The sequence below is a fragment of the Cyprinus carpio genome, chromosome A7, assembly GCF_018340385.1.
Source record: "Cyprinus carpio isolate SPL01 chromosome A7, ASM1834038v1, whole genome shotgun sequence".
Lineage (NCBI taxonomy): Eukaryota > Metazoa > Chordata > Actinopteri > Cypriniformes > Cyprinidae > Cyprinus > Cyprinus carpio.
Genome location: NC_056578.1, coordinates 19149584 through 19171657, shown reverse-complemented (window position 1 = coordinate 19171657; position 22074 = coordinate 19149584). Strand labels below are relative to the sequence as shown.

At 36.4% G+C, this 22074-nt stretch overlaps 2 protein-coding genes across 6 annotated transcripts; both read right to left on the bottom strand.

Moving 5' to 3' along the window:
* Positions 1–2127: 2127 nt before the first annotated feature.
* On the bottom strand, positions 2128–11347 carry LOC109078323 (anoctamin-9-like). Of its 2 annotated transcripts, XM_042760145.1 has the most exons (24): positions 11110–11347; positions 8759–8815; positions 8248–8376; positions 8019–8164; positions 7889–7938; positions 7255–7313; positions 7049–7135; positions 6834–6967; positions 6608–6701; positions 5894–5954; positions 5726–5808; positions 5529–5633; positions 5276–5440; positions 5139–5175; positions 4937–5048; positions 4796–4853; positions 4546–4643; positions 4197–4396; positions 3844–3996; positions 3602–3749; positions 3366–3479; positions 3156–3249; positions 2934–3046; positions 2128–2781 (listed from the first exon to the last, which is right to left on the bottom strand). In XM_042760145.1, exons 1-24 carry the CDS (start codon positions 11128–11130, stop codon positions 2739–2741), a joined length of 2361 nt encoding a protein of 786 aa, XP_042616079.1. In that variant the 5' UTR covers positions 11131–11347; the 3' UTR covers positions 2128–2738. The 2 variants fall into 2 exon arrangements, with proteins under 2 accessions (XP_042616079.1, XP_042616080.1); XM_042760146.1 differs by lacking the exons at positions 7889–7938; positions 8759–8815; positions 11110–11347.
* Positions 11348–15455: 4108 nt separating this feature from the next.
* LOC109078330 (protein TSSC4-like) lies at positions 15456–17871 on the bottom strand. 4 transcript variants are annotated; one of them, XM_042760143.1, is made up of 4 exons: positions 17740–17871; positions 17315–17409; positions 17019–17037; positions 15456–16793 (listed from the first exon to the last, which is right to left on the bottom strand). In XM_042760143.1, exon 4 carries the CDS (start codon positions 16714–16716, stop codon positions 15787–15789), a length of 930 nt encoding a protein of 309 aa, XP_042616077.1. In that variant the 5' UTR covers positions 16717–16793; positions 17019–17037; positions 17315–17409; positions 17740–17871; the 3' UTR covers positions 15456–15786. The 4 variants fall into 4 exon arrangements, with proteins under 4 accessions (XP_042616077.1, XP_018949178.2, XP_042616078.1 ...); XM_019093633.2 differs by having other exon boundaries at positions 17298–17409; positions 17740–17869; XM_042760144.1 differs by lacking the exon at positions 17740–17871 and adding an exon at positions 17515–17721.
* Between the last annotated feature and the right edge of the window lie 4203 nt (positions 17872–22074).

The window sequence follows — 22074 nt, the reverse complement described above, 5'->3', positions numbered from 1 at the left end:
GTTGAATCAATCCATTTATGCATCAGTGCATATTCATATTACCATTATGCTGTTTATCAAAAATGGTTCTAATGGTAATTATGAATAAATCAGTTCATTGGAAGTTCAGCATACACTACATACTTTCTTCACTGGACTTTAAAGGAAACTGATACAAAAAAGGTCTTGTTCATGCATACCCAACTCTTTTTTTCTTTTTTGGAAAGCTTCTTGAGGCCAATGGCTGATAGGTTGGAATGCATTATGGGTCAGTGTACAATTGTTGTGGTCTTTATTTGAGTGCATGGGAACATCCTGAGCAACCAATGACCAAAACAGCTCTCTCTTCGATATAGAGACAGAACTGTAAAATGCTGACAAAGAGCTTTGGCCTAACTTTACTCAGAGAGACAGAGTTCAGTGGATGAAGAGAGGGAGAGAACAGAGAGTGCAATGTTTGTTTTTAAAGATCTTCTGCCCAGCATTTCCTAACAGAGAAATGGCTCTAACTGTTTACTCTCTAAACATAAAAGACAAAAATATATTCTCAAAGACAGAAGTAAAATCCAAGAGTTTATCCGCAAGAGGAAAATGGCCATTAAAATGAAGATTAAGAACTTTAATGTCTCTTAAATTACAAAGGCACTCCACATTTTATGCATATCTGGTTTAAGCGGTATGAGGCAAGTATATTTGGCTGAACAGAAAAGCCCAACGCAACCACAGAAATATGCACACATGAAATTACTCAGTTCCCTATGTGTGACCCAGCAACACTTGGAGGAAGCAGCAAGTAAAAAAAGTTGCTTTTTAATATAAAAAAGAGTGAATGCATACATTGCACTATAAGATGAGACCCATCTGTCTCATCTCTTCACTTCATTATATATTCAAGAACTATTATTAGAAGATAGCTAAAAAAGGAAGATATATTGATATTTTAGGAAGATTTATGAATTTTTCAAGACAGTAAACGACAAGGAAAGACAAACTTTCTTCACTTTCCATTTACTATTATTTCTACTACTACTATTATTCTATTAAATTGTTGCAAAATTATGTAGAGGTTAGTAACCTAAGATAACAGCATATCTTAAGCAACTGACAGAATAAAACAAAACACATGTTAAAAGTAACTAATGGAATGTCTTTGCGCAACAGAAGTATTCAGTCTTTGTATGAAGCAACTCAGCAGTGTAGACATACATGTTTACTGACACCTTGTGGAGGAAAAAATGTTGACCGTTTAATTTCAACTTCAACATTTATTTCACCCCATTACTTCATCCCTGGAACACAACTGAAGAATACATCAATAGGACAATATAAAAAAAATACAATATCAAAATATATTTATATTTAATGAGAAAGACAGATGTTTAGAAAAGCTATGGACAGCACTGTAAAAAGCATAATACATACTGGCATAATTTCCCATATTTTTCCTTTATGTCACATTCAGGTCTTTGTATCTACATAAGCCGGTGAGGCCAAAGACTGTTTGAAGCTTTCTTACGTTTAAAAGTAAACACCAAAATGTATAAATATATCCTGATGAAATATTCTTCTAGGCAACAAAAAAAAAAAAAATCATTGTAAAATACATTTCTGGCAACAAAATTAATATACTTTTAGACTTCTTGGACTTTTTCATACCAAGTAATTTTACATTTTCACAGGCAAAAGGCAAATTTTCTTTCATTGCTTTAGAAACAGTGTTGGGGGGTAACGCATTACGTGTTTTACGTAAACCGATTTCTTTTTTTAAGCAACTAGTAAAGTAACGCATTACTTTTTAATTTACAAGAAAATATCGGAGTTACTTTTTCAAAAAAGTAACCCGTTACTTTGTTTTCCCATTTATTGACGGACAAGCCTCCCGTTCCCATATTGGGAGAAATCTGAAGTACAGAGGCGTTGTGTGAACATGATGTAGTTCTAGACTAAATGTGAATGTGCATTAATTCAACCCACTCACAAAAAAAAAAAAAAAAAAAAAAAAAAACAGATTTAGTATTAATTTGAAATGATTAAAACTGTGAAATGCAAACTCAGAATATGGCGCAAAACTGCAATAATTAAATATGTTAAATAACACAAATGTATCTTATCCCATTTTATTAACTAATGTCTTTGCTGCTGACCTTTGATGATCCAGTTCAATCATACTAATAAGCAAAAATGACTTTAGATAAACTAACAATTGTGTTTCAGATTTTTTGTTTTTTGTTTTATTGCTGAAGAGTGTTGAACCTTCTTCTCCTGTGTTCTACTATACAGACGTAAATTTACTTCTCCTTCAGCCTGAGGTTTATTCAATACACTTTTTGGTGTGAAAGGGCTTTTACATTTGCTATAAATAGAACTTCTTATATTGAAAACAATCAAACCTAACACAATTAGTTACTTTTTAGGGAGTAATGCAATATTGTAATGCATTACTTTTAAAAGTAACTTCCCCCAACACTGCTCAGAAACATAGTTAATTTATGATGCAACCAAAAAAAGTATGGTGTATCCCTCTGAAGCAGAGCAAATATGACTCATCTTGAGGGAAAACTGTAAACTGCAAAGAGAGCAAAGCTCCAGTAATGGCTTTCAAAGTAGTAAAGTGAAGCGATACATCCCACATATGGATGCAAGTGAGATAATGATCTCAATCAAATACAGAAATCTCATAGTGTAAAGTCTTGTTGTGCACGTGGAAGTCAGGTTTTCAAAGCTCTGATATGAAACAATCTGGTTTGTACCTTCATCGTTCACACATCAGTGCTTCTGCTGTCATAGATTGCATTTGCTTCCCTGTTAGAGACAGAAAAACTGTTAATAAGCACCACAGAGAGGATTTGTTGAGGCTCATAACTGGACTCCTAAATATAAACATAAATAATAAAGTTCACAACAATGCAAAGCAGTGAGAAAGAGTTATATCTCAGTCACATGAAAATACTTACTGAAGTTCCTTTTTCAGTCTACTCAGTTTGTCGTTAAGCCTGTTGTTCTTCACTCTGATGGGATTGTCAGGTATAAACCAGGCGGCAATAAATTTGCACATCACCACTACATGCTGAGTGGAGAGAAGCACAGATCTCAGATTAATCAAAAATCAACACAGTAAAGCCTGATAAAAGATAAATAAATCAGAAAGTTAAGTTAAATAGCTCTAATATTTGTACCTCGAACAGAATAACAAATGCAAAGCGGAGTGCCAGAATGAGCCAAAACTGAGAGGTGAGACTCTGGTCTTCATCGCTGCGGTAGTCTTTGTAACTGTAGAATACACAATACACATTCAATGCAATGACTCCATATGACATAAGGAAAAAAACAATTAAGTTCATCTGCATTATTAAAAGGTACATCAAAACCAAGAAAACAAGTGTCACCTGCACTGCGTAATATTATATCCATTATCTATCAACTCCTTGAAGTCCTCTCTCACTTTGTCATTGGACATGAATGCTGTTGCCAGAGTGTTGTTGATATATCCTGTCATACAGCTATCAGACAAAATAATAATAATAATATATACTTTAAACAAACTTTTCGATTTGACACTTTTTTGCCAATAAGTAATGAAAAGAAAATGTGGAAAACACTGCTTGATTGGTTTGCTACTCACTCCAGGCTTGTACTATTGCTGGTAGCACAAGGTCCATAATGATAACGATACGCCAGACGGGGAATGAAGTCAGAGGAAATCCCAATCACTAGTCCATTAGCGATGACAGCCATCACCCCGACAGCTTCTAATATTCTAGTCCACACACCTGCCAGAGGACAATACATGGCACAATGTGTTTACATGATTCTGAAAACTGATGTACAGATCATCATCACTGCATAAATACAGTAACTATTCACCGATGTCATTTGTCTTTTTGGGCACTAGGCGGCGCTCAAGGTTGACCATCTTGATGGCATCCAGTCTGATCTCAAATATGTTATTGATAAGGGCCAATAAGGGAGCCAGAGGGAAGGCAGCCACAAAAATTGTGGTGAAACTGAACTGAAGAACTAATGACACAGACACAGAGAACAGTACAGGTTAGTGGATGACTTGGGAACATTACCACAAATAAAGCATGTGCAAGTTCACTCAAACAAATGTCAAAATATAACAAAAATAAATCTTTTTATTTGGCAATCCAAAAATTATATTACAGTAAAAAACTGATGTTAGGGAGAAGTCAGGGGTAATCGAGAGAAATACGAACCCATTTCCAAAAACTCATTAAACAAGCTGAAAGCATTAACATCATTCAGGTCGTAGTTTTCCAGCCAGCTACGAAGCATGCAGGGGTTACATAGGTCGAAGTTGCCCTCCTCCTCTCGACATGCCTTCCGGCAACAGTTACCACACATTTTTTTGCGCATCGTCTTGGCTTTCGTCCGCTTCAAACAGAGCTTTAACCAGCTGTGGCCACAAACATAGGAAAAGGAGAAAAAAAAAAAGAAGCATTCCAATGAGCATTTTTTCAGTCATTTTTTTTCTGGAATCTGGAAAAATATGAGGATTTTATCTTGTTTGGTTTTAGTGCATACAGTATTTTAGAAAACACTTACGGCACTGTGAACTCAAATATGTTGTTGATTGTTTGTTTGAGCACCAGAATAACAGCCATCTGGATAAAGAGATCTGTAAGGCAGCCACTTGGATGACACTAAATCAGAGAAATATTTGTTTGCTGTTAGATTTTAAGATTAGAATCACACTTTGAATACAAGTGTCTGACAAATGCATAAATATAGCTAAATATGCATTTCTAAATATAAATGTACATTTAATGTACAATAATACTGGCATGACTTTTACCTCTTCTAGTCTCCATTTTCCTCCAATTCGAACATAGTTTCCTGGATAGCCATTGAACCTAAGTACAGCATAATGAGACACTTTGAGCAGCCTGCTATAAGATTAATAACTACAAAAGCACACACACATACACACATTTACCTTCCTAGAAAGAACGCCACATAAAATAGAGATGAGAAGAGAGTAAAGAATTGGAATGTGAACATCTTCACTGTGAAGCGCTTCTCTGTGGCTGCAAAAGAGCGGGTCTTTTCTGCAAATAAACAGAAATTATATATTGGTACCAGTTGTTTGTCAGTTTATTAATGTAATCGATTTTATGCAAACAATATTTAATACACACCAAATTCACACAGTTTGAAGGCCACAATTTTGTTAATCTGAAAAGAAACAAATGTATTATTTTCTTCCAGAAAGTCCCTGTGTTCTTTAACAAGCAAATGTTTTATTCTCATTAGACAGTTTTCTGTCAGTACTTACCCGAGTCATAACCTGAATGGTAATGTAGTGCAGCACTGCTCCAGATAACATGGCTATTGTGTTGGCATGATCACGGAAAAAGTCCCACTCACTTTGGGACAACAATATTGCAGTTAAAACACGGCAGATGACCAGAGCATGGGCCAGACCTATGATCACCACCAACTGAACACAATGAAGATCAGTTATTATTTGTTACATTATTTGTTTATATACATATATTAGTAAAACTAAAACAAAAAAAGTTTCTCACCACTAATGTAACCAAAAGAAGCACCACGATGCTGCGCAGGTAGGAATGTCTGAACTCTTTTGGCTTACACTGAGGGTTATTTACAATCTCCAAAATCAGTTCTTCCTGTGGAAAGATCAAGTTATTTGGCTCCATTAGAAGATGCACATTAAATATGTTAAAAGTAATGATGAGAAAAAAAAATGTAATGACCCTACCTCCTCCTCACACCAGTCAAACACTTTCCACTTTGACACATGCAGAGCTAGATGTCTCTTCCACAGCTCCAAGAACAGGGTTGCTAGTCAAACAACATCACGGTACTTCAGTATCTGTCATATCACATAGAAATTTGAATTTCATTTTGCTTAATGGCAAAAACTCACCCCAAATTGCCATGAACATGGCAAAAGCCACCGTCCCTTCATTGTCAAATAGTTGGCTCACCTGTTTGTACGCATTTACTTTGTTAACACAACTCGTCAAGACGACACAGAAAAGCATTGGCAGATACATATAATAGTGCCATTTATTTTGAATACACACTACCGTTCAAATGTTTGGAGGTCAGTAATATTTCTTTTTAAAATAAATTAATATTTTTATTCAGCAAGAATGTACTCCACTGATCAAAAGTAATAATAAAGACATTTATAATGTTACAAATTATATTCAAATAAATGCTGTTTTTTCTATTTATCAAAGAATTTTGAAAAAAAAAATGGTTTACACAAAAATATTATAAAGCAGCAGAACTGTTTCTATTTCTGAAGGATAATGTGACACTGAAGACTGAATAATAATAGCTGCTTTGTCATCATAGGAATAAATGTCATTTTAAAATATATTGAAAAGAGTTATTTTAAATTGTAATATTATTTCACAGTATTATTGTTTTTACTGTATTTTTGATCGAATAAATGCAGACTTGGTCATCATAAGAGACCTCTTCAAAAATCTTACCGACACCTAACTTTGAATGATAGTGTATGATACTAGTCAGCACTTTTCAACACAATTAACTGTTATATATAAATAACAATTAATTGTCTCGAAAAGTGCTGAATTATAATTAAACAGCGACTTGTTTATTCACTGACCTTGGCATTTGAACAGGTGTCAGACAGGTTCCACACGCTGCATCTAATGTCACATCTTGGACACATGATGATGTTGGAGTCACAGACTTCATGACTGTAAGAACACACCACAATTTAGAGATAATTGGGTGTAGATTAAAATCAGATTAGTCAGTCTGGATCTGATCTGTCACCAGTCTCTACACCTCAACACTCACGTGAATCTGTTTGCTCTAAATATACTCACATGAGCGGACTTGTATTGAAGAAGGCAAGGCCGTACAAGAACACAACAATACCAATAACAGCTGCAGGGACGAGCATGCGTGTGTACCAGCCCAGCCACAGATAATACAGTGCCACTTTCTCCCCGAAATAGTCTTAAAATTACATGTGCAAACAAATAGTGTTAAAAAAAGACAATCAAGGAAGAACAAGATAAGATAAAACAAGGAGAACTTACTTGATATCAGTGACAGGCTGTTGAAAAAGCTTCATTACTGCAAACCAGCTTGCCCACTTCGTCCTTAGTTTTTTCTGCTCTTTTTTCTGAAGAGACGAGTCAACAATGTTTAACTTTTTAAACCAAAAAGCTCAGGTATTTACTTTATGATTTCCTTGGCTTCCGTGTACATGAATGTAACAAATAAGGGCTGAAAGACATTTACCTCATGCAGACAGAAGATGGACTCAAAAGCACCTTGATACAGCAGGTCTCTAAGGCACTCTTTCAGTGTAAAATAATGGATAGAGACATTGATCATATTAGAGAGGCTCAGTTCAGCAAGGATGCATTAAACTGGTCAAAAGTGACAATTAAGACATTTATAAAGTTAAAAAAAATCTTCAAATAAAGGGAGTTTGTTTGAACTTTAAACACCAAAAATACTAGAAAGAAATGTATCACAGTTTCCACAAAAATATTTAGTTGCACAAATCAATTCGACATTTAGAATTATATGAAATGTTTCTTGAGCAGCAAATCAGCATATTAGAATGATTTCTGAAGGATCATGTGACACTGAAGACTGGAGAAATGTCTGCTGAAAAATCAGCTTTGCCATCACAGGAATAAATTACATTTTAAAATATATCAAAATAGAAAACAGTCATTTTTAATGTTAATATTTCACAGTATTATAGTTTTGACTGTATTTTGATCAATTAAATACAGCCTTGGTGAGTATAAGGTACTGTAAGTTCTTAGTTTCGGGTTCAGAATGAGACAAGACAACCATGGGAAAAAAGATGAACTGAGAGTGAAAATGAAAGACAGAGAGAGCAGGAGCTTTGCAAGTGTACCTCCTGATCCTATAAATGTATTGTTCAAGACAAAGTGGACAATCCTGATTCTATGAAACATGGAAAAAGAAACTCATTATAAAAGCCTTGAATGGAACAACAGATTTCAAATGCTTACTGTGACCCTCACCTGGTGCAGTATGAGACAGACAAGTCACACTGTTGCTCTCCGCTCCAGTTACAGGCATCAGACACCTTTAGCAAGTACTTGTACTTTGCAAACATCTCCTCAGGTGCACAGATACCGAAAAACACCTTTCCAGCACGTTCAATTTTCTGTTGAACAATCACAAGAGCCTTGAGTAAGAGTCTAATTTAACTGACACAATACTAGTGTGTGTGACGGTGACATAACATACAGTCACTTTAATGTTCTTCTGTTTCAGTTCGCAGATAAAGGCATCCTGCTTCTTGAAGATTTGGTCCTCCATATCCTCCATTTTTTCAGCCACCAGGACATAGTCATATAACCGAGGAAGATTCTTACGCTGAATGAAACATGAAGAAACAACTAGGTTAAGACAGAAAGAATCTGGTTGCAGGCATACTGTACTATTTTTCTGTGAATTATCAATGTTTGATCAGATGTTTGACTGTATAATTACTGTCTGTTGGTTTTGTGTCAGTATCTGTGTCTGTGACTGTCACTTAGTTTTCTCAGAAAGTTTAAATCATGTAGGGAAGTGTTGATGTTAATGTGGCATTATAACCACAGTGTGGTAACATAAATCATCATCATGTGCTATGCATGTGTATTTATCATAAGTGAGCATGTGCTTATGTAGAAATGTGACAGTAGTGACTGTGGTATCGAAGCCAGTTGGCCAACAAAAGCACAAAAACACACGTCACATGGTTTTCATTTCCTACCTGTGAGGGAAGTAAAGGCTCATTTCCATTGTCCAGCTCATGCAGAGCCACATCATCCTGCAATACACCAGAATGACAAAGAATAAGTAAAGAACATTTTATATGCATAAATTGTATAAAACAATGTTTTATTTCGCTGTACAAGGGAACTCCTACTGCCACTGTCCCTCATGTATTGTGGACAGAAGAAGCCTTCTCTATGTACAATATTTAGTTTACTTGCAATAAATCACCTCAAACTCCTTAAATTACATACTGTAAAGAAAAATGTGCATTATGCAAACTGGCATTTGTTTGTGAAGCCAAACCTTATCTCAGTTGAAACGCACGAGATACTATTATACTGTAAAAATCAAATTGACCATATTATTGTACAGTGGGATCCAAAAGTCTTTTTTTTTTTTTCATATTTTATTTTTCCAATTAAAGGGATAGCTCGCCCAAAAATTAAAATTCCTTTATTAATTACTCACCCACATGTCGTTCCAAACCCATAAGACCTTTCTTCATCTTCGGAACATAAATTAAGTTATTTATAATGAAATTCGAGAGCTTTCTGATCCTGCATAGACAGGTAGGGAACTACCACATTCAAGGCCGTGAAACACAGCAAGGACATCCTTAAAATAGTCCATGTGGCATCAGTGTTTCAACTGTAATTTTATGAAGCTACAAGAACACTTTTTGTGTGCAAAGAAAACAAAAATAATGACTTTATTAAACAATTTCTTCTCTTCCAGTCAGTCTCTGCCACTGTTCACGGGAGTACCACAACACTTGAGTGTGATGCTGCTGACGCAGGAGTTCTGACATAGACGTTCTGACGTCGTGGTACCCTTGTGAATGGCGGCAGAGACTGACCAGCATGAACAACAAGAGGGTAATTAATGACAGAATTTTCATTTTTGGCTGAACTATCCCTTGAAGATTTTCACTCACATTGTTACACTGACAGTATAATTTATAAAAACACTTTTTTAATTAAATAATTATAAATTAATTTTACTAGCCGTGTCAGATTTTTGGACCCAAGTGTATCTGGACTTCAGTGGAGCTCACCTATGCCTACAGTCTTTCAGAAACCATGTGTTTTTATAGAAATCGAAAACCAATGGGATGGGAATTATGTTACGGGATTATGCATATCTTTTATAACATTGTTGCTACTAAAAGATGTGAAACAAATCAGTCTAAGTAAAAAAAAAACTAAACTTTTTAAAAACTTAATTTTTTAAAATATGTCTTTCTTCTACCTGTTCTACATTTTACATTCTCTTTGGCTGCATCTATTACTGCTGGTACAGGTCAAGACATGCCTTTGGGTAACCATTTATAGAACTACAGTGTGTTTGTGTGTGACGGAAAGACAGAAAGACAGAGGAACCACTAAGAACAAGGATTTTGATTCCTCACCTCTGTCTTACGTAACCATTAACCGAAGTCACAATAATTAAAGTATGTTCTTGCTCTGTGATGTTTAAAGAAGCAGCACAGCCTCATGACAAATAACCGGTTTAACCACAACAGCACCAATATTTATTCAGTATTTGGACTACTTTTACGCAATACAGACACATGAAAATTTTACTCTGCCGCAACATCCAATAATGATGAGTCTAAAACATCTAATCTGTAATATTTTTTTATGCGTCACACAAGATTAAAGCTATCATAAGAATGTGAATCAGTTGTCTAAGTAAAACATGAGTGTACATGAACATTATATTTACAGTCACTGCAAAGTCTCTTTTCTGAAGTAAGCTATCTGAACGTTCTCACCAACAAGATGTTCAGGTCGGGTGAGTGTTTCTCAGAATAGTTTGTCCTTTTCTGAGGACATTTATCCCTCCTAAATAACGTTTTTAAACCTTTCTGAAATAACTACACTACAGACATTTTAATAATCCAAATGAGACAGTTATTTATACATTCCAATAGACAGTCATTCACTTAGGAAAAATAAAATAGTCATAACAAAAGTTTTGTTTTGCTTGACAGAAGACTGTAAACAAAAACATGTATGGGATATACTGTTACTGTAACTTGCCTCTCATGTTGTGGAACATATTGTTACAGTAATGTTAGTAGTGCTGAAAGCCAATGATGTTTACGACAGGGTGAGTGAAGCTGCTACTCCTCTGTCTACAGTACTGAAAATGATACATTTCAGGGTATAAACTGTACATTAAAAATGATTAACAGCATATTTCCCATTCTAAATATCTCTAACTAAATACTCAGAAAACACTTCAAGATCTAACACAGAGACAGGCCTTTGCCTATGCACCTGCGAAACCTGCAACACACACACGCACACACACACACACACACACACACACACACACTTGTACCTCTTGATCAGGGAAGAACATCCTCAGATCAAAGTATTCAAAGCAGTTCTGTAAAGTTAAGGCAGACTGGCGTCAGTGTGTCTTCATTTATCCTCACATAGCCGAAGACCAGCTCTAACTAATGCGAGAAATTAAAACTAACTAGAGACCGATCGAAAGCAGCGTGAACTTCCGTATTTCCCAACTCATCTTTAAGAGGTCCGCAAGCACGACGGTGCTCTCGTCCCATTTACCTTTACAGGCGAGACCACAGACGTCATCGCTTTCTGTGGAAGGGCGGGGCTGAAGCTTGTTTAGGTCGATACACATAGCCTATATCAAAAACGTGTGATCGAAACTTAACTTTTCCTTCTCCTTAAAGCAGTTGCCAGACCTTACTGGCAACAGTCATTGAGCTCTGAATGTGTTATTGTTGTTAGAATTAGCCGCAGAGGTGGTCAGAGTTTCGCTCCTATGTATTTTCAAAATTATAACGCGCACAGAAAATATTTACTTTAACCTCCTGGAATCCGGTAAAGAAATATTTTAGAATAATAATAAGGCCTTTAGAATCAACAATAAATGTTATATATATATATATATATATATATATATATATATATATATATATATATATATATATATATACGTGTGTGTGTGTGTGTGTGTGTGTTCATACACAGTGGGTATAGAAAAGAATCACCCCCTTTAATAAAGCCTAATTACATTTTGTTGCTTTGCAGCCTGAAATAAAGACAGACACAGTTTTTCTTTTATCCAGCTGTATTCACTCAGTGCAACATCTAAGTGAAAGATATAATACCTATTGCCAAAAAAAAAAAAAAAAAAAAAAAAAATCACTGGATCACCCCCTTATATCAGTATTTTGCTTTAATTACAGCCTTTATGTCTCTAACTTTACAATATTTGCCCACTCTTCTTTGCAGAACTGCTCAAGTTCAGTTAAATTTGATGGTGACCGGGTGAATGTTCTTTTTTTTATTATTATTTCTCCTTGCAACCCTCCCATACAAGCCATATTTGTGGTGTTGTCACATTCACACAATGACCACACTTCATAAATGTCATAAATTCCTGCAGCTGCTTCAGAGTTGCTGTATGCCTCTTGCCGACTCTCTGACCAGTTTCCTCCTGACTCTTTCATCCAGTTCGGAGCAACATCCTGATCCAGGGAGGTGTTGTACTGCTGTGTACCAAATACCTTCCACTTCTTAATAATAGACTTCACTGTGCTTCTAGGCATTAATAAAGCCCTTGCAATTTTTTTGTATCTATCTTATGACTTGTGCCTGTCCACAACTTTAACTTTATTTATTTTGACAGTGCCTTTGCTACTCATAGTTGATTGTTTGCTTCAGCTGCACTACCAAGGACTGAAAAGTTCCAGGAAGCTTTTTTTATGCTGAGCTAATCAAAATGACCAGAGCTGATCACAGCTGAAAGTCAAATGGCTTTGTGTGCCATTGAGGTGGTGATTAGCTACACCTGATTGAGTTTACAAGTCATTTTTAGGAGTGGGATGATCATTTTTCCAACTCATTGAATCTGTTTTTATTTATTTTTTATTTTTTTCTGACATATTGGTGTTATATCTTTCACTTGGATGTTCTACAATAATTGCACTCACTGAATACAGCTGGATAAAACAAAAACTGTGTCCGTCTTTATTTCAGGCTGCAAGCAACAAAATGTGATTATTTTAAGGGGGGGGGGGTGATTCTTTTCTATACCCACTGTATATATGCATGTGTGTGTGTGTGTGAGTGTGTGCGTATATATATTCTGATCAGGCATAACAATTTGACCACGGACAGGTGAAGTGAATAACACTGATTATCTAATCATTATGACCACGGAGCAATGGAAGAAGGTGGCCCAGTCTGATGAATCACATTTTCTATTACATCAAGTGGATTGCCGGGTGCGTCGCTTACCTGGGGAGCACATGGCACCAAGATGCACTATGGGAAGAAGGCAAACTGGTGGGGACAGTGTGATGCTTTGGGCAATGTTCTGCTGGGAAACCTTGAGTCCTGCCGTCCATGTGGATGTTACTTTGACACATACCTACCTAAGCATTGTTGCAAACCATGTACTCCCTTTCATGGAAACGGTATCCCCTGGTGGCTGTGGACTCTTTCAGCAGTATAATGCTCCCTGCCACAAAGCAAAAATGGTTCAGGAATGGTTTGAGGAGCACAACAAGGAGTTTGAGGTGTTGGCTTGGCCTCCATATTCCCCAGATCTCAATCCAATTGAGCATCTGTGGAATGTGCTGAACAAACAAGTCCAATCCATGGAGGCCCCACCTCGCAACTTACAGAACAGGATCAGAACAGGATCTGCTGTTAACATCTTGGTGCCAGATACCACAGCACACCTTTAGGGGTCTAATGGAGTCCATGCCATTCCATATTAGGAAGGTGGTCATAATTATGCCTGATCAATATGTGTATGTGTGTGTGTGTGTGTGTGTGTGTGTGTGTATATAGATATATATGTATGTATGTATGTGTATATATATATATATATATATATATCAGTATTTTATTGTATCTTAGTTAAAAGGAAAGAAATACAAAAAAATATATATATAAAATTTATACATTTTCATGACCTTTTAAGATTCAAATTTCATTGACCTTTCCAGGTTTGCAAATTATACTTTTACATGTTGGTTTAGTGGAACAAGGTGGATGTGTGTGTATCAGAGTATGTGAGCGGAGTGGAGCGGCGTGATTTTGCCTGGAGCTAGGAGCAGATTTTTTTTGAAAGTCGGAGCGTTGAGGTTTTCACTCATTCTGAGAACGCTCCGCTACCGCTCCGTCACGAACACAAATTATTCCAACTCACACATTAAACATAATAAGTTAGCTTGACAGATATGTGGATCCCATACGAAGGTTAAAATGGTGATGGACGAGTGCGGGAGGTTAAAGCATGTTGTAAGTTTTACAGTTTGTTAATCTCCGCTCGAAACTAATGTGCTGCTACATTGCTGCACATGGACAGAGCACACAAGTTCGCACATAAAGTAGCCTACAGACGCGTGTATACATTCAGGAATGAAAAAAAAACTTAAAAGTTACAGCATATTCTTTCTGTTTCTGAAGTAACTACCCTCTGCTTCGCCATAGTAGAGAGAGACAGACAAATAATCTAAGCGAGTTAAGCAGTCATTTAAAGGGGTCATATGATGCGATTTCAGTTTTTCCTTTCTCTTTGGAGCGTTACAAGCTCTTGGTGCATAACGAAGATCTGTAAAGTTGCAAAGACTAAAGTCTCAAACCCAAAGAGATTTTCTTTATAAAAGTTAAGAGTCAACCACACCCCCCTCTAATGGCTCATTCGCCCCCACATGTCCACGTCACTATGTGGGAAGATTTGCATAACACGGACCAAATGTTCACCCAAAGAAAGAAGTCACTTTGATTCTCACTGTTTCATTGTGAAAGCGAAAATACTTTGTTTGGCCTTCCAAAAGAGGTCACAACTAGAAGTCTGTGGTTAAGTTGTATATACAACACTGTTCCAGAACAGTTCAACCCAAATATTTAGTGTGCCGCACATTTTATGGAGGACCGTTTCCTGATCCTGGGAGAGAAGACTATAATGCCAGCTGTTCTGACTCACAGTCTGTAAGAGGTTTATATATGTAAAGGATTTGCCACTGATGATTCAAACGCGAGTTTTGAGCAGTAGAGTAGAGCTTGTTGTTTGTCGTTTCTCAGATCACAAATGCAGATATGGTTTTATGATTGCGCGGCACGGCGCGATGCAACGCAACACGTAAAAACACACTATAAGTTATTATAATCCATAATTATGTCCACACTGGACGCAACACATGTCTCGTTTGTTATGGGTTTTATTGTTTTTGTCATGTCAAACTGGTGTTCTGACCGGGACACGCCTCACAATATGTTAAGGGGCGTAACATTTCCGTCACATGCTTGAGGCACTAGGCTAATCCAGAGCCGTTTGGCTAATCACATCGCACTGGATAGCTGGCCAATCAGAGCACACCTCTATTTTCAGAACGATGAGCTTTGTAAAAATCGACACGTTTCAGAAAGGCGAGGCATAGAGGAGAAACAATAATGTACAATATGTGGAAAATAATGTTTTTTGAAACTTTAACCGCATAAACACATTTAATTACACCAAATAATGTTCTTTTTAGCAACATCATATGACCCTTTTAATATGGACTTGGGCTAATGCCTTGCTACTGTACCAGAAGCGGAATTCATCTCCTAATTTGCACTGTTCGTGATCAATCAACATGTGGCCATGCAAAACATTGAGCTTTATATTTTCACCAACATTAAGACAAAGCACGCTTGTTTAATGTGATCTCAAAGTACATAACTTAGTCAAATTTATTCAGGAAAAGTTGTTATAAAAATTTGACACCGTACCTCAGAATAATTTTGTGTACACACTAAAACACTGATACTGCTACAGGTTTTCACTCTATAGATATGTGGGTTATTTTGTTACACTATCCTTTGAGTAGGAGGCCGCACAGTATGACATTAAGAGCTTTTCATGGATTATACAACCAAAATGAAGATACATGGATAGTCAAACAACTTTATACAAGATAGTAAATTTGAAATACATGAACATTGAAACAGTAGTCTTAAGTATTTCTGTTCAAAGTGCTCAGACTGCTCACTCTGTGCCACCTTCATCATCCTCAAATGTTTTACGGAAGTGTTTGCGATTTACTTTTACTTTCTTACTACTGTTGAAAACAACACAGGACACCTTTTTGTTGTTGTCCTCTTTTTCAGTCCCCCACTTTCTTTTTTTCTCTTTATTCTCCCATGAGCTAAGTTGGTGATGAAGAGGAGCATCCTCTCCTTCATCAGTCTCTTGTCTGTCATCCAAGTGTTGAAGTTCAACTTCCTTCTTAACATGATCAAGTTTGCTCCCACTCTGATCTTTAATCTTGGGTATAGCAAACACAATCTTATTCTCACTGGTGCTGCTGTGATCCTGGTTGAAAGCTGGAGTGAAAGTTTCAAGTGCCGCCTCCTGAGACCTCCTGCTGTCTTGAAGGCCTTGTATATACTGATGAGCAACCTGACTATTCTCTCTATCACTGGTTTCAGCGACATCTTCCAGACTGTAGTGGGTCCAGCGCTCAGGGTGTCCAAGGTAGTCTGGGAGTTTTTTGACTGGAGGTTGTTTTTTGGTTGTCTCTTGACCACATTTCCTCTTAGCTGCCTGTGGTGGAGGTGATGGTGGAGCAGGACGGGCAAACGTGCCATCAAGGATGTTGTCTTCACCTAGATCTTTAGACGTGAGCTTTGCAGCACTATCCAACTGTGCAAAGATGTCCCTGCTCCGATGACAAAAACCAGAGCTCCCACCTGTCAATCTGAAGGTGGGATTTTCTTGAGGAACAGACTGGACGTGCTGCGGAGTCTCGTCTTCATCCTCTGAGGACGATGACAAGTACTCAACTTTTCTGCTGAAATGCTCAATGGGCTCGTCAGAGTCAGAGTCACTTAGAGAAAGATCATCTGGTAGCTCAATTGTATCTCTATTAGACAGACTGTTGAGGGCATCCTTTTCTTTGCGGTTTTGGTCACTCATTGTGCTGCTACTCTGAGGTTACGTCAAGGGACACAATTAGAAGCTGGATATTTATGCTGAGAAACCGTGTGAAAGATCTAAAGATGACAGAAATTAAGAATTACTTGTATTAGTGATGCACTAAACCAGAATCTCCAGACAGCTTCTTCAAGAGTAACAAATGACGTTAATGTAAAGAATTGATTGCACATATCACTAGTGCTAAATAGAAAGGTGATCTTGAATTTCATTTTTGGACAAACTCATTAGCGACCAAATGATATTACAAGTAAAAAAGCAAGGATGAGGAACTGCTTACTCACCAAACAGTTCTTGAGACACCTGTAGAAACCAGAATGAGAGACAAGCAGTGAGTGCTTCACTCAGTAAGTATACATTATAACTGCATTATACAGTGGGTTATCTAACGATACCGAAGCACATGAATTTCAATACATTAATGATTCAGATAGATAGATATTGTGATGCTGAGGTTCTTTAATATGAAGGTGTTTACATGATTCATAATGGCACTACTCTGAAGATCGCAGAGGATGTATTATACAGCTGGAACAATGCTTGGGTGTGTGCAGGTATCTTACTGGGGTTGAAGACTCACAGGTACTGCGAGCCGGTCATTTTAGCTAAAATCACTCAGTCCAGAGTACTGATCAAAGTTAAGGCCACAGCGTTTAGTCTTGAGAATGTCCTGTCCTGTTATGAAACAAAATCAGCATATCTTTGTATATCTGCGTAAAAAGTTAAAGAAATTCAATTCAAATGCAAAATTACAGGCATTTTAACAAAATAAATCATTACTTGAATGCAATGTCAGTGAACAGGAACAATCTGATTACGCATGTAAAGACAGCTAACGCAGCTATTCCGCCTACTGCGATAGATAACGTGACTATCTAAAACACTCAAACGCCATTAGACCCTACGAAACATACGATAACAAATGATTTAAATATAGCATCCATATTTTCTAAGTTACGTAGTTATTAGACTCGTATCTGGTTGTTGACATAAGCAATAGCATACCTTTAGCTGCAGTGATGACGCATGTTACACAAAGAGGTGCGTTGTGGGTAATGTAGTTTACCTTCAAGAAACAAAACACTTCTCTTTTCACTTCTCTCTAAATATAATATAATATAATCAGTTATATTAATATATTAATCTATATAATACAAATATGTGGGTTTATGTAAGATATCATTATACATTTAAATAATATTGAATAAATATTTCAGTAGCCTAATTGAAAAGTCGAAATTGAATGTAATATATTTTTGTTGTGATGTTTAAATAAATGTGCTAAATTTAATTGAGGTGTCTTCATTTAAAAATATATATATTTTATTATTTTAATTATTTTATTTTTTAAGAGCGTTGGATGGCACTGTGGGGGATTGGGACACACACCCCAACGTTTTGCTGCCTGTTCAATGACCGGCAGAGGGAGCAAATGCTCTAAGACAGAAGCACGTGCGACCTGACCCAGCGTGCTTTCATTAAACATTAATTGAGGTAATGGATATGTAGGAGTTGTGGCGAATGTCGGTCCTGCAGAGTTCAGCTCCAACCCTAAGTCTCATTTAGCCTACAGGACAAAATGACAAATAGAGGTGTATACTTTTACAGATTAATCTTGAATTTAATCGAAAAATTATACTGTGTAGTAATGTGACTTAACAGACACAGGAAATAAAGAACTTGACCACAGAGCCCCGTAATACCGTTCACAAATTTTAAGCGAGTATGCCGACTGAAAGCCACTATGCGAAGTCCGGTTCTTTTCCGCGAACCGGTTGTTTCGAACAGTTCTTTTCAATGAACCAGTTAAAAAAAAAACATGAATATTCATTAGTTCCCTTGTTGTGGGCGTGTCCTTGAAACAACGCGCTAACGAATGGAACTGACAATATCAGTGCTCGCTCCTCAAATCGCTACTTGTTTAATGAATTATTTTGAACAAGCAATGAAGTGTCAATGTTACACATTAATTAGAATTAACTGCAACAGTGCCAAAAAAAAATGCATAGTTTGTGTAATATGATACATTTTCTGTAACGTTTGCTAGATTGATTACAGGCACACAGCAAAACAATCAACAAGCTAATAACTAATATAGTTTTTTACTATATTTGGTGTATTTCGCTTTTTATATATTTCATTTGTAGGGCTTTATTTTTAATAGTTTGGTTTGATTAGCCTACCTAGTTGTCATTGGAGACTAGTACAGTTTGTATAAAACAATGCCTGAAACAAACCACTGTATCTGTGGCCTAATAAAATTGGTGTGAGCATCCTCAAAATGTTTTTTTTTTTTTTAATAATCAGTTTTTACCAGCCTCCACAGCCCCATATATTTTTTAATTATTCTGAATATCAGGTAAAATTATAATAAAAGTCACACTAAATGCACATTTACTTCTGTCACATATTTTCTCCTATTACTAGTATACTACGATTATTATATTATTTTAAGTTTTTTTTTTTTTTTTTTTTTTAAACATCAAAATCTTTCCACATAAGCCTTTTTGGGAATCACCAATCTCCAAGTACCAATATATTATAACATACTGAAGGTAGAAATCCACCCAAAAATGACAATTCTGTCAGTTTTTTTTTTAATTTCTGCTACAGAAGGAGTCATATACATTGAAACAACATGAGAGTGAGTTAAGTTTTATATTTAAATGGACTTTAAAATGGACTTACAAAGTACGTCATATTAGCATAGCATATCACATTTTTCCTTATCGTATGTAATTAACAGTCAAATACAGAGCTTAACAGTTTAGAGAATCTGAGAAAGAACTACTAATAATAAATACTATAATAATGAATATCTTATATAAGCATAGCCTACATTGTGTCTGTTCTTTGACCAGATGTTGCACTGAAAAACAACCTCATCATGTCATGTTTAAGAATAGTGTGTGAAAACATCCCAAATGTTATGATCCATTGTGTTAATAATGTTTAACATTTGAATATCTTATTCAAAATTGTTTTTCACATTTTACAACTATTACATATGAAACCCAAATGTTTTTGTCAGCCAAACTCTGTTCTCCTGTCTCCTCCCAAGATTAATATCTTCTGAGATTAATTAAAGCTAGTATATATTTCAGTACTTTAAGAACACACTTTAATGTTCACAGTTCTCTGATGTCAGTTAATAGTAACATGACATGCAGGTTAACAAATAACATGTTATCTTTTATAGTAAGTGTTTTATTTTTACTGTATAAAATTATACTCAAAAATTATATTGTAGATCACATAAATGTTAATTACATTCATTAAATGTTACCATGACAAGTACAGAAGTAATTGCTTTATAAATATAACTCAAATTGAAAAGACAAGGAAAGTTGTGTGAAAGTATGCATATGGAATGAAGCAATGCAAAATTAAGTGAGTGTCTGATATATTTATTGGCACTCGATGAGAACAGCCTCCATGTAAGCTATGTCCAGTTCATACAATGATCAACTTCTGTACCAGTGACTTCAGCTCTCTCATCCAGTCTGAAACAGCGACTTTACATGATGATGAATATATGTGGAAACATTAAAAAAAACAAATCAAAGCCATATTATAACATTGTTGATGATGAGACATGATTTCTTATCCAAATGTAAAAATAATATTCTTGGAGTAGCTGCTGACCTATGTCCAAGAAGACTGCATCAGAACAATGCTTTAAGGTTTATGCACTGCTTTATATAATCAATTACAAATTTGAATGATTACAATATTAACATTTTAACTGCAAGAATTTTTTTTCTTAGTAGCTTATTTAGGTAACAGAAACACTGGCTACATACAAACTAAACAAGATTTTATAAATGACACAGGATAAGCTTATAGCTATATTTATTAGGCAACAGATATATTTGTTTCAAGCATTGTTGAGCAGTAATAGTCACCAGTAGCCTAACTATAGGCTAATCAAACTATTCAAACAGCAATTAATGCCCCACAAATGAAATGTTTAAAAAGCTAAACACATCATAAAATAAGAAACTATATTACCCAAGGTTAGCATAGGTTATTAGCTTATTATTTTGCTGTGTGCCTGTAATCAATCAAGCAAAACAGCTTAAAGACGATTTATCATATTACACAAACATTAGTTAATGCTAATTAATGTGTAACATTGACACTTCATTGCCTGTTCAAAATAATCCATTAAACAAGTAGCGATTTGAGGAGCGTGCACTGATATTTTCAGTTCCATTCGTTTGCGCATTGTTTCAAGGACACGCCCGTAATGATTATTCACGTAAACTCCACCCACGGGAACGTTTTGCAACATAAGCACCTAAATACAGTAACAGTCAGTGATGTGCATACGAGGATTTAAGTCTTGAAGATATAAAGTAAATAAATTAGTTGTCATCAGCGCAGAAACCATAATCCACTTACTATAGCCTACATAATCCATTGCGATTTATTTATTAAATACATTTACGTTTCGCCAGATTACCCTTCATTCAAGTCCTCGGTTTACCCGCGCTCATAACATTTGCACAGAATCAGTTGTCCAAAAGGGTCAGTGTGGTTCAGACGTGCTGTGTCAGTCATAGACAATGATGTACTGTTCGGTAGCGTCACGCTGAATCGCGCATGCGCAGTATCATCAGCTCATCGGTTCTCAAATGGAATGTCATCACAGATTCTCCATAACTTCTACAGAAGCGGAGAGTGTGTTAACTTGCAGAACTTCACAGGATAGAAAGGCTTTACAGAGGGTGATAAATCTGGCCCGGAAAATCACAGGGACTGATCTCCCCTCACTACAGGACATATCAGGGGCGTCGGACTGGGGGTAAAACCAGTACTGATTACCAGGGCCCCAAAGGAAGAGAGGGCCTTTAAAAAAACTGGAATATATTCTATTTTACCTGGATATTTTCATGGGGGGGGGGGGGGGTCATCGGGGCCCATCAGGACTGCCTATGCATAGGGCCCGGGATCTTGTGCAACGTCCCTGGGACATATACAAAAAAAAGGACCTGCAAACGGGCTTGCAACATCATCAAGGACACCACCCATCCCATCCACAATTTCTTCACCCTCATGAAGTCTGGCAAGCGGTACAATTTCTTCACTGCAGCCAGAACATCCAGATTCCAGAACAGTTTATAACCCCAGGCCATTAGACTGATAAATAGTCAAAACCCACTGCCACTTCCACCTGTATCATCAGGATAAACTCAGCCTGTTTAATGGCACTCTGCACTTTACCTGCTGGACCTTCATACACTCATAACGCATCTGACTGACAACTTAAACACTAGTCTTTACACTGACACTTTATCACCACTTGACACTTTACAGTTTGTCACTTTATTGCTACTT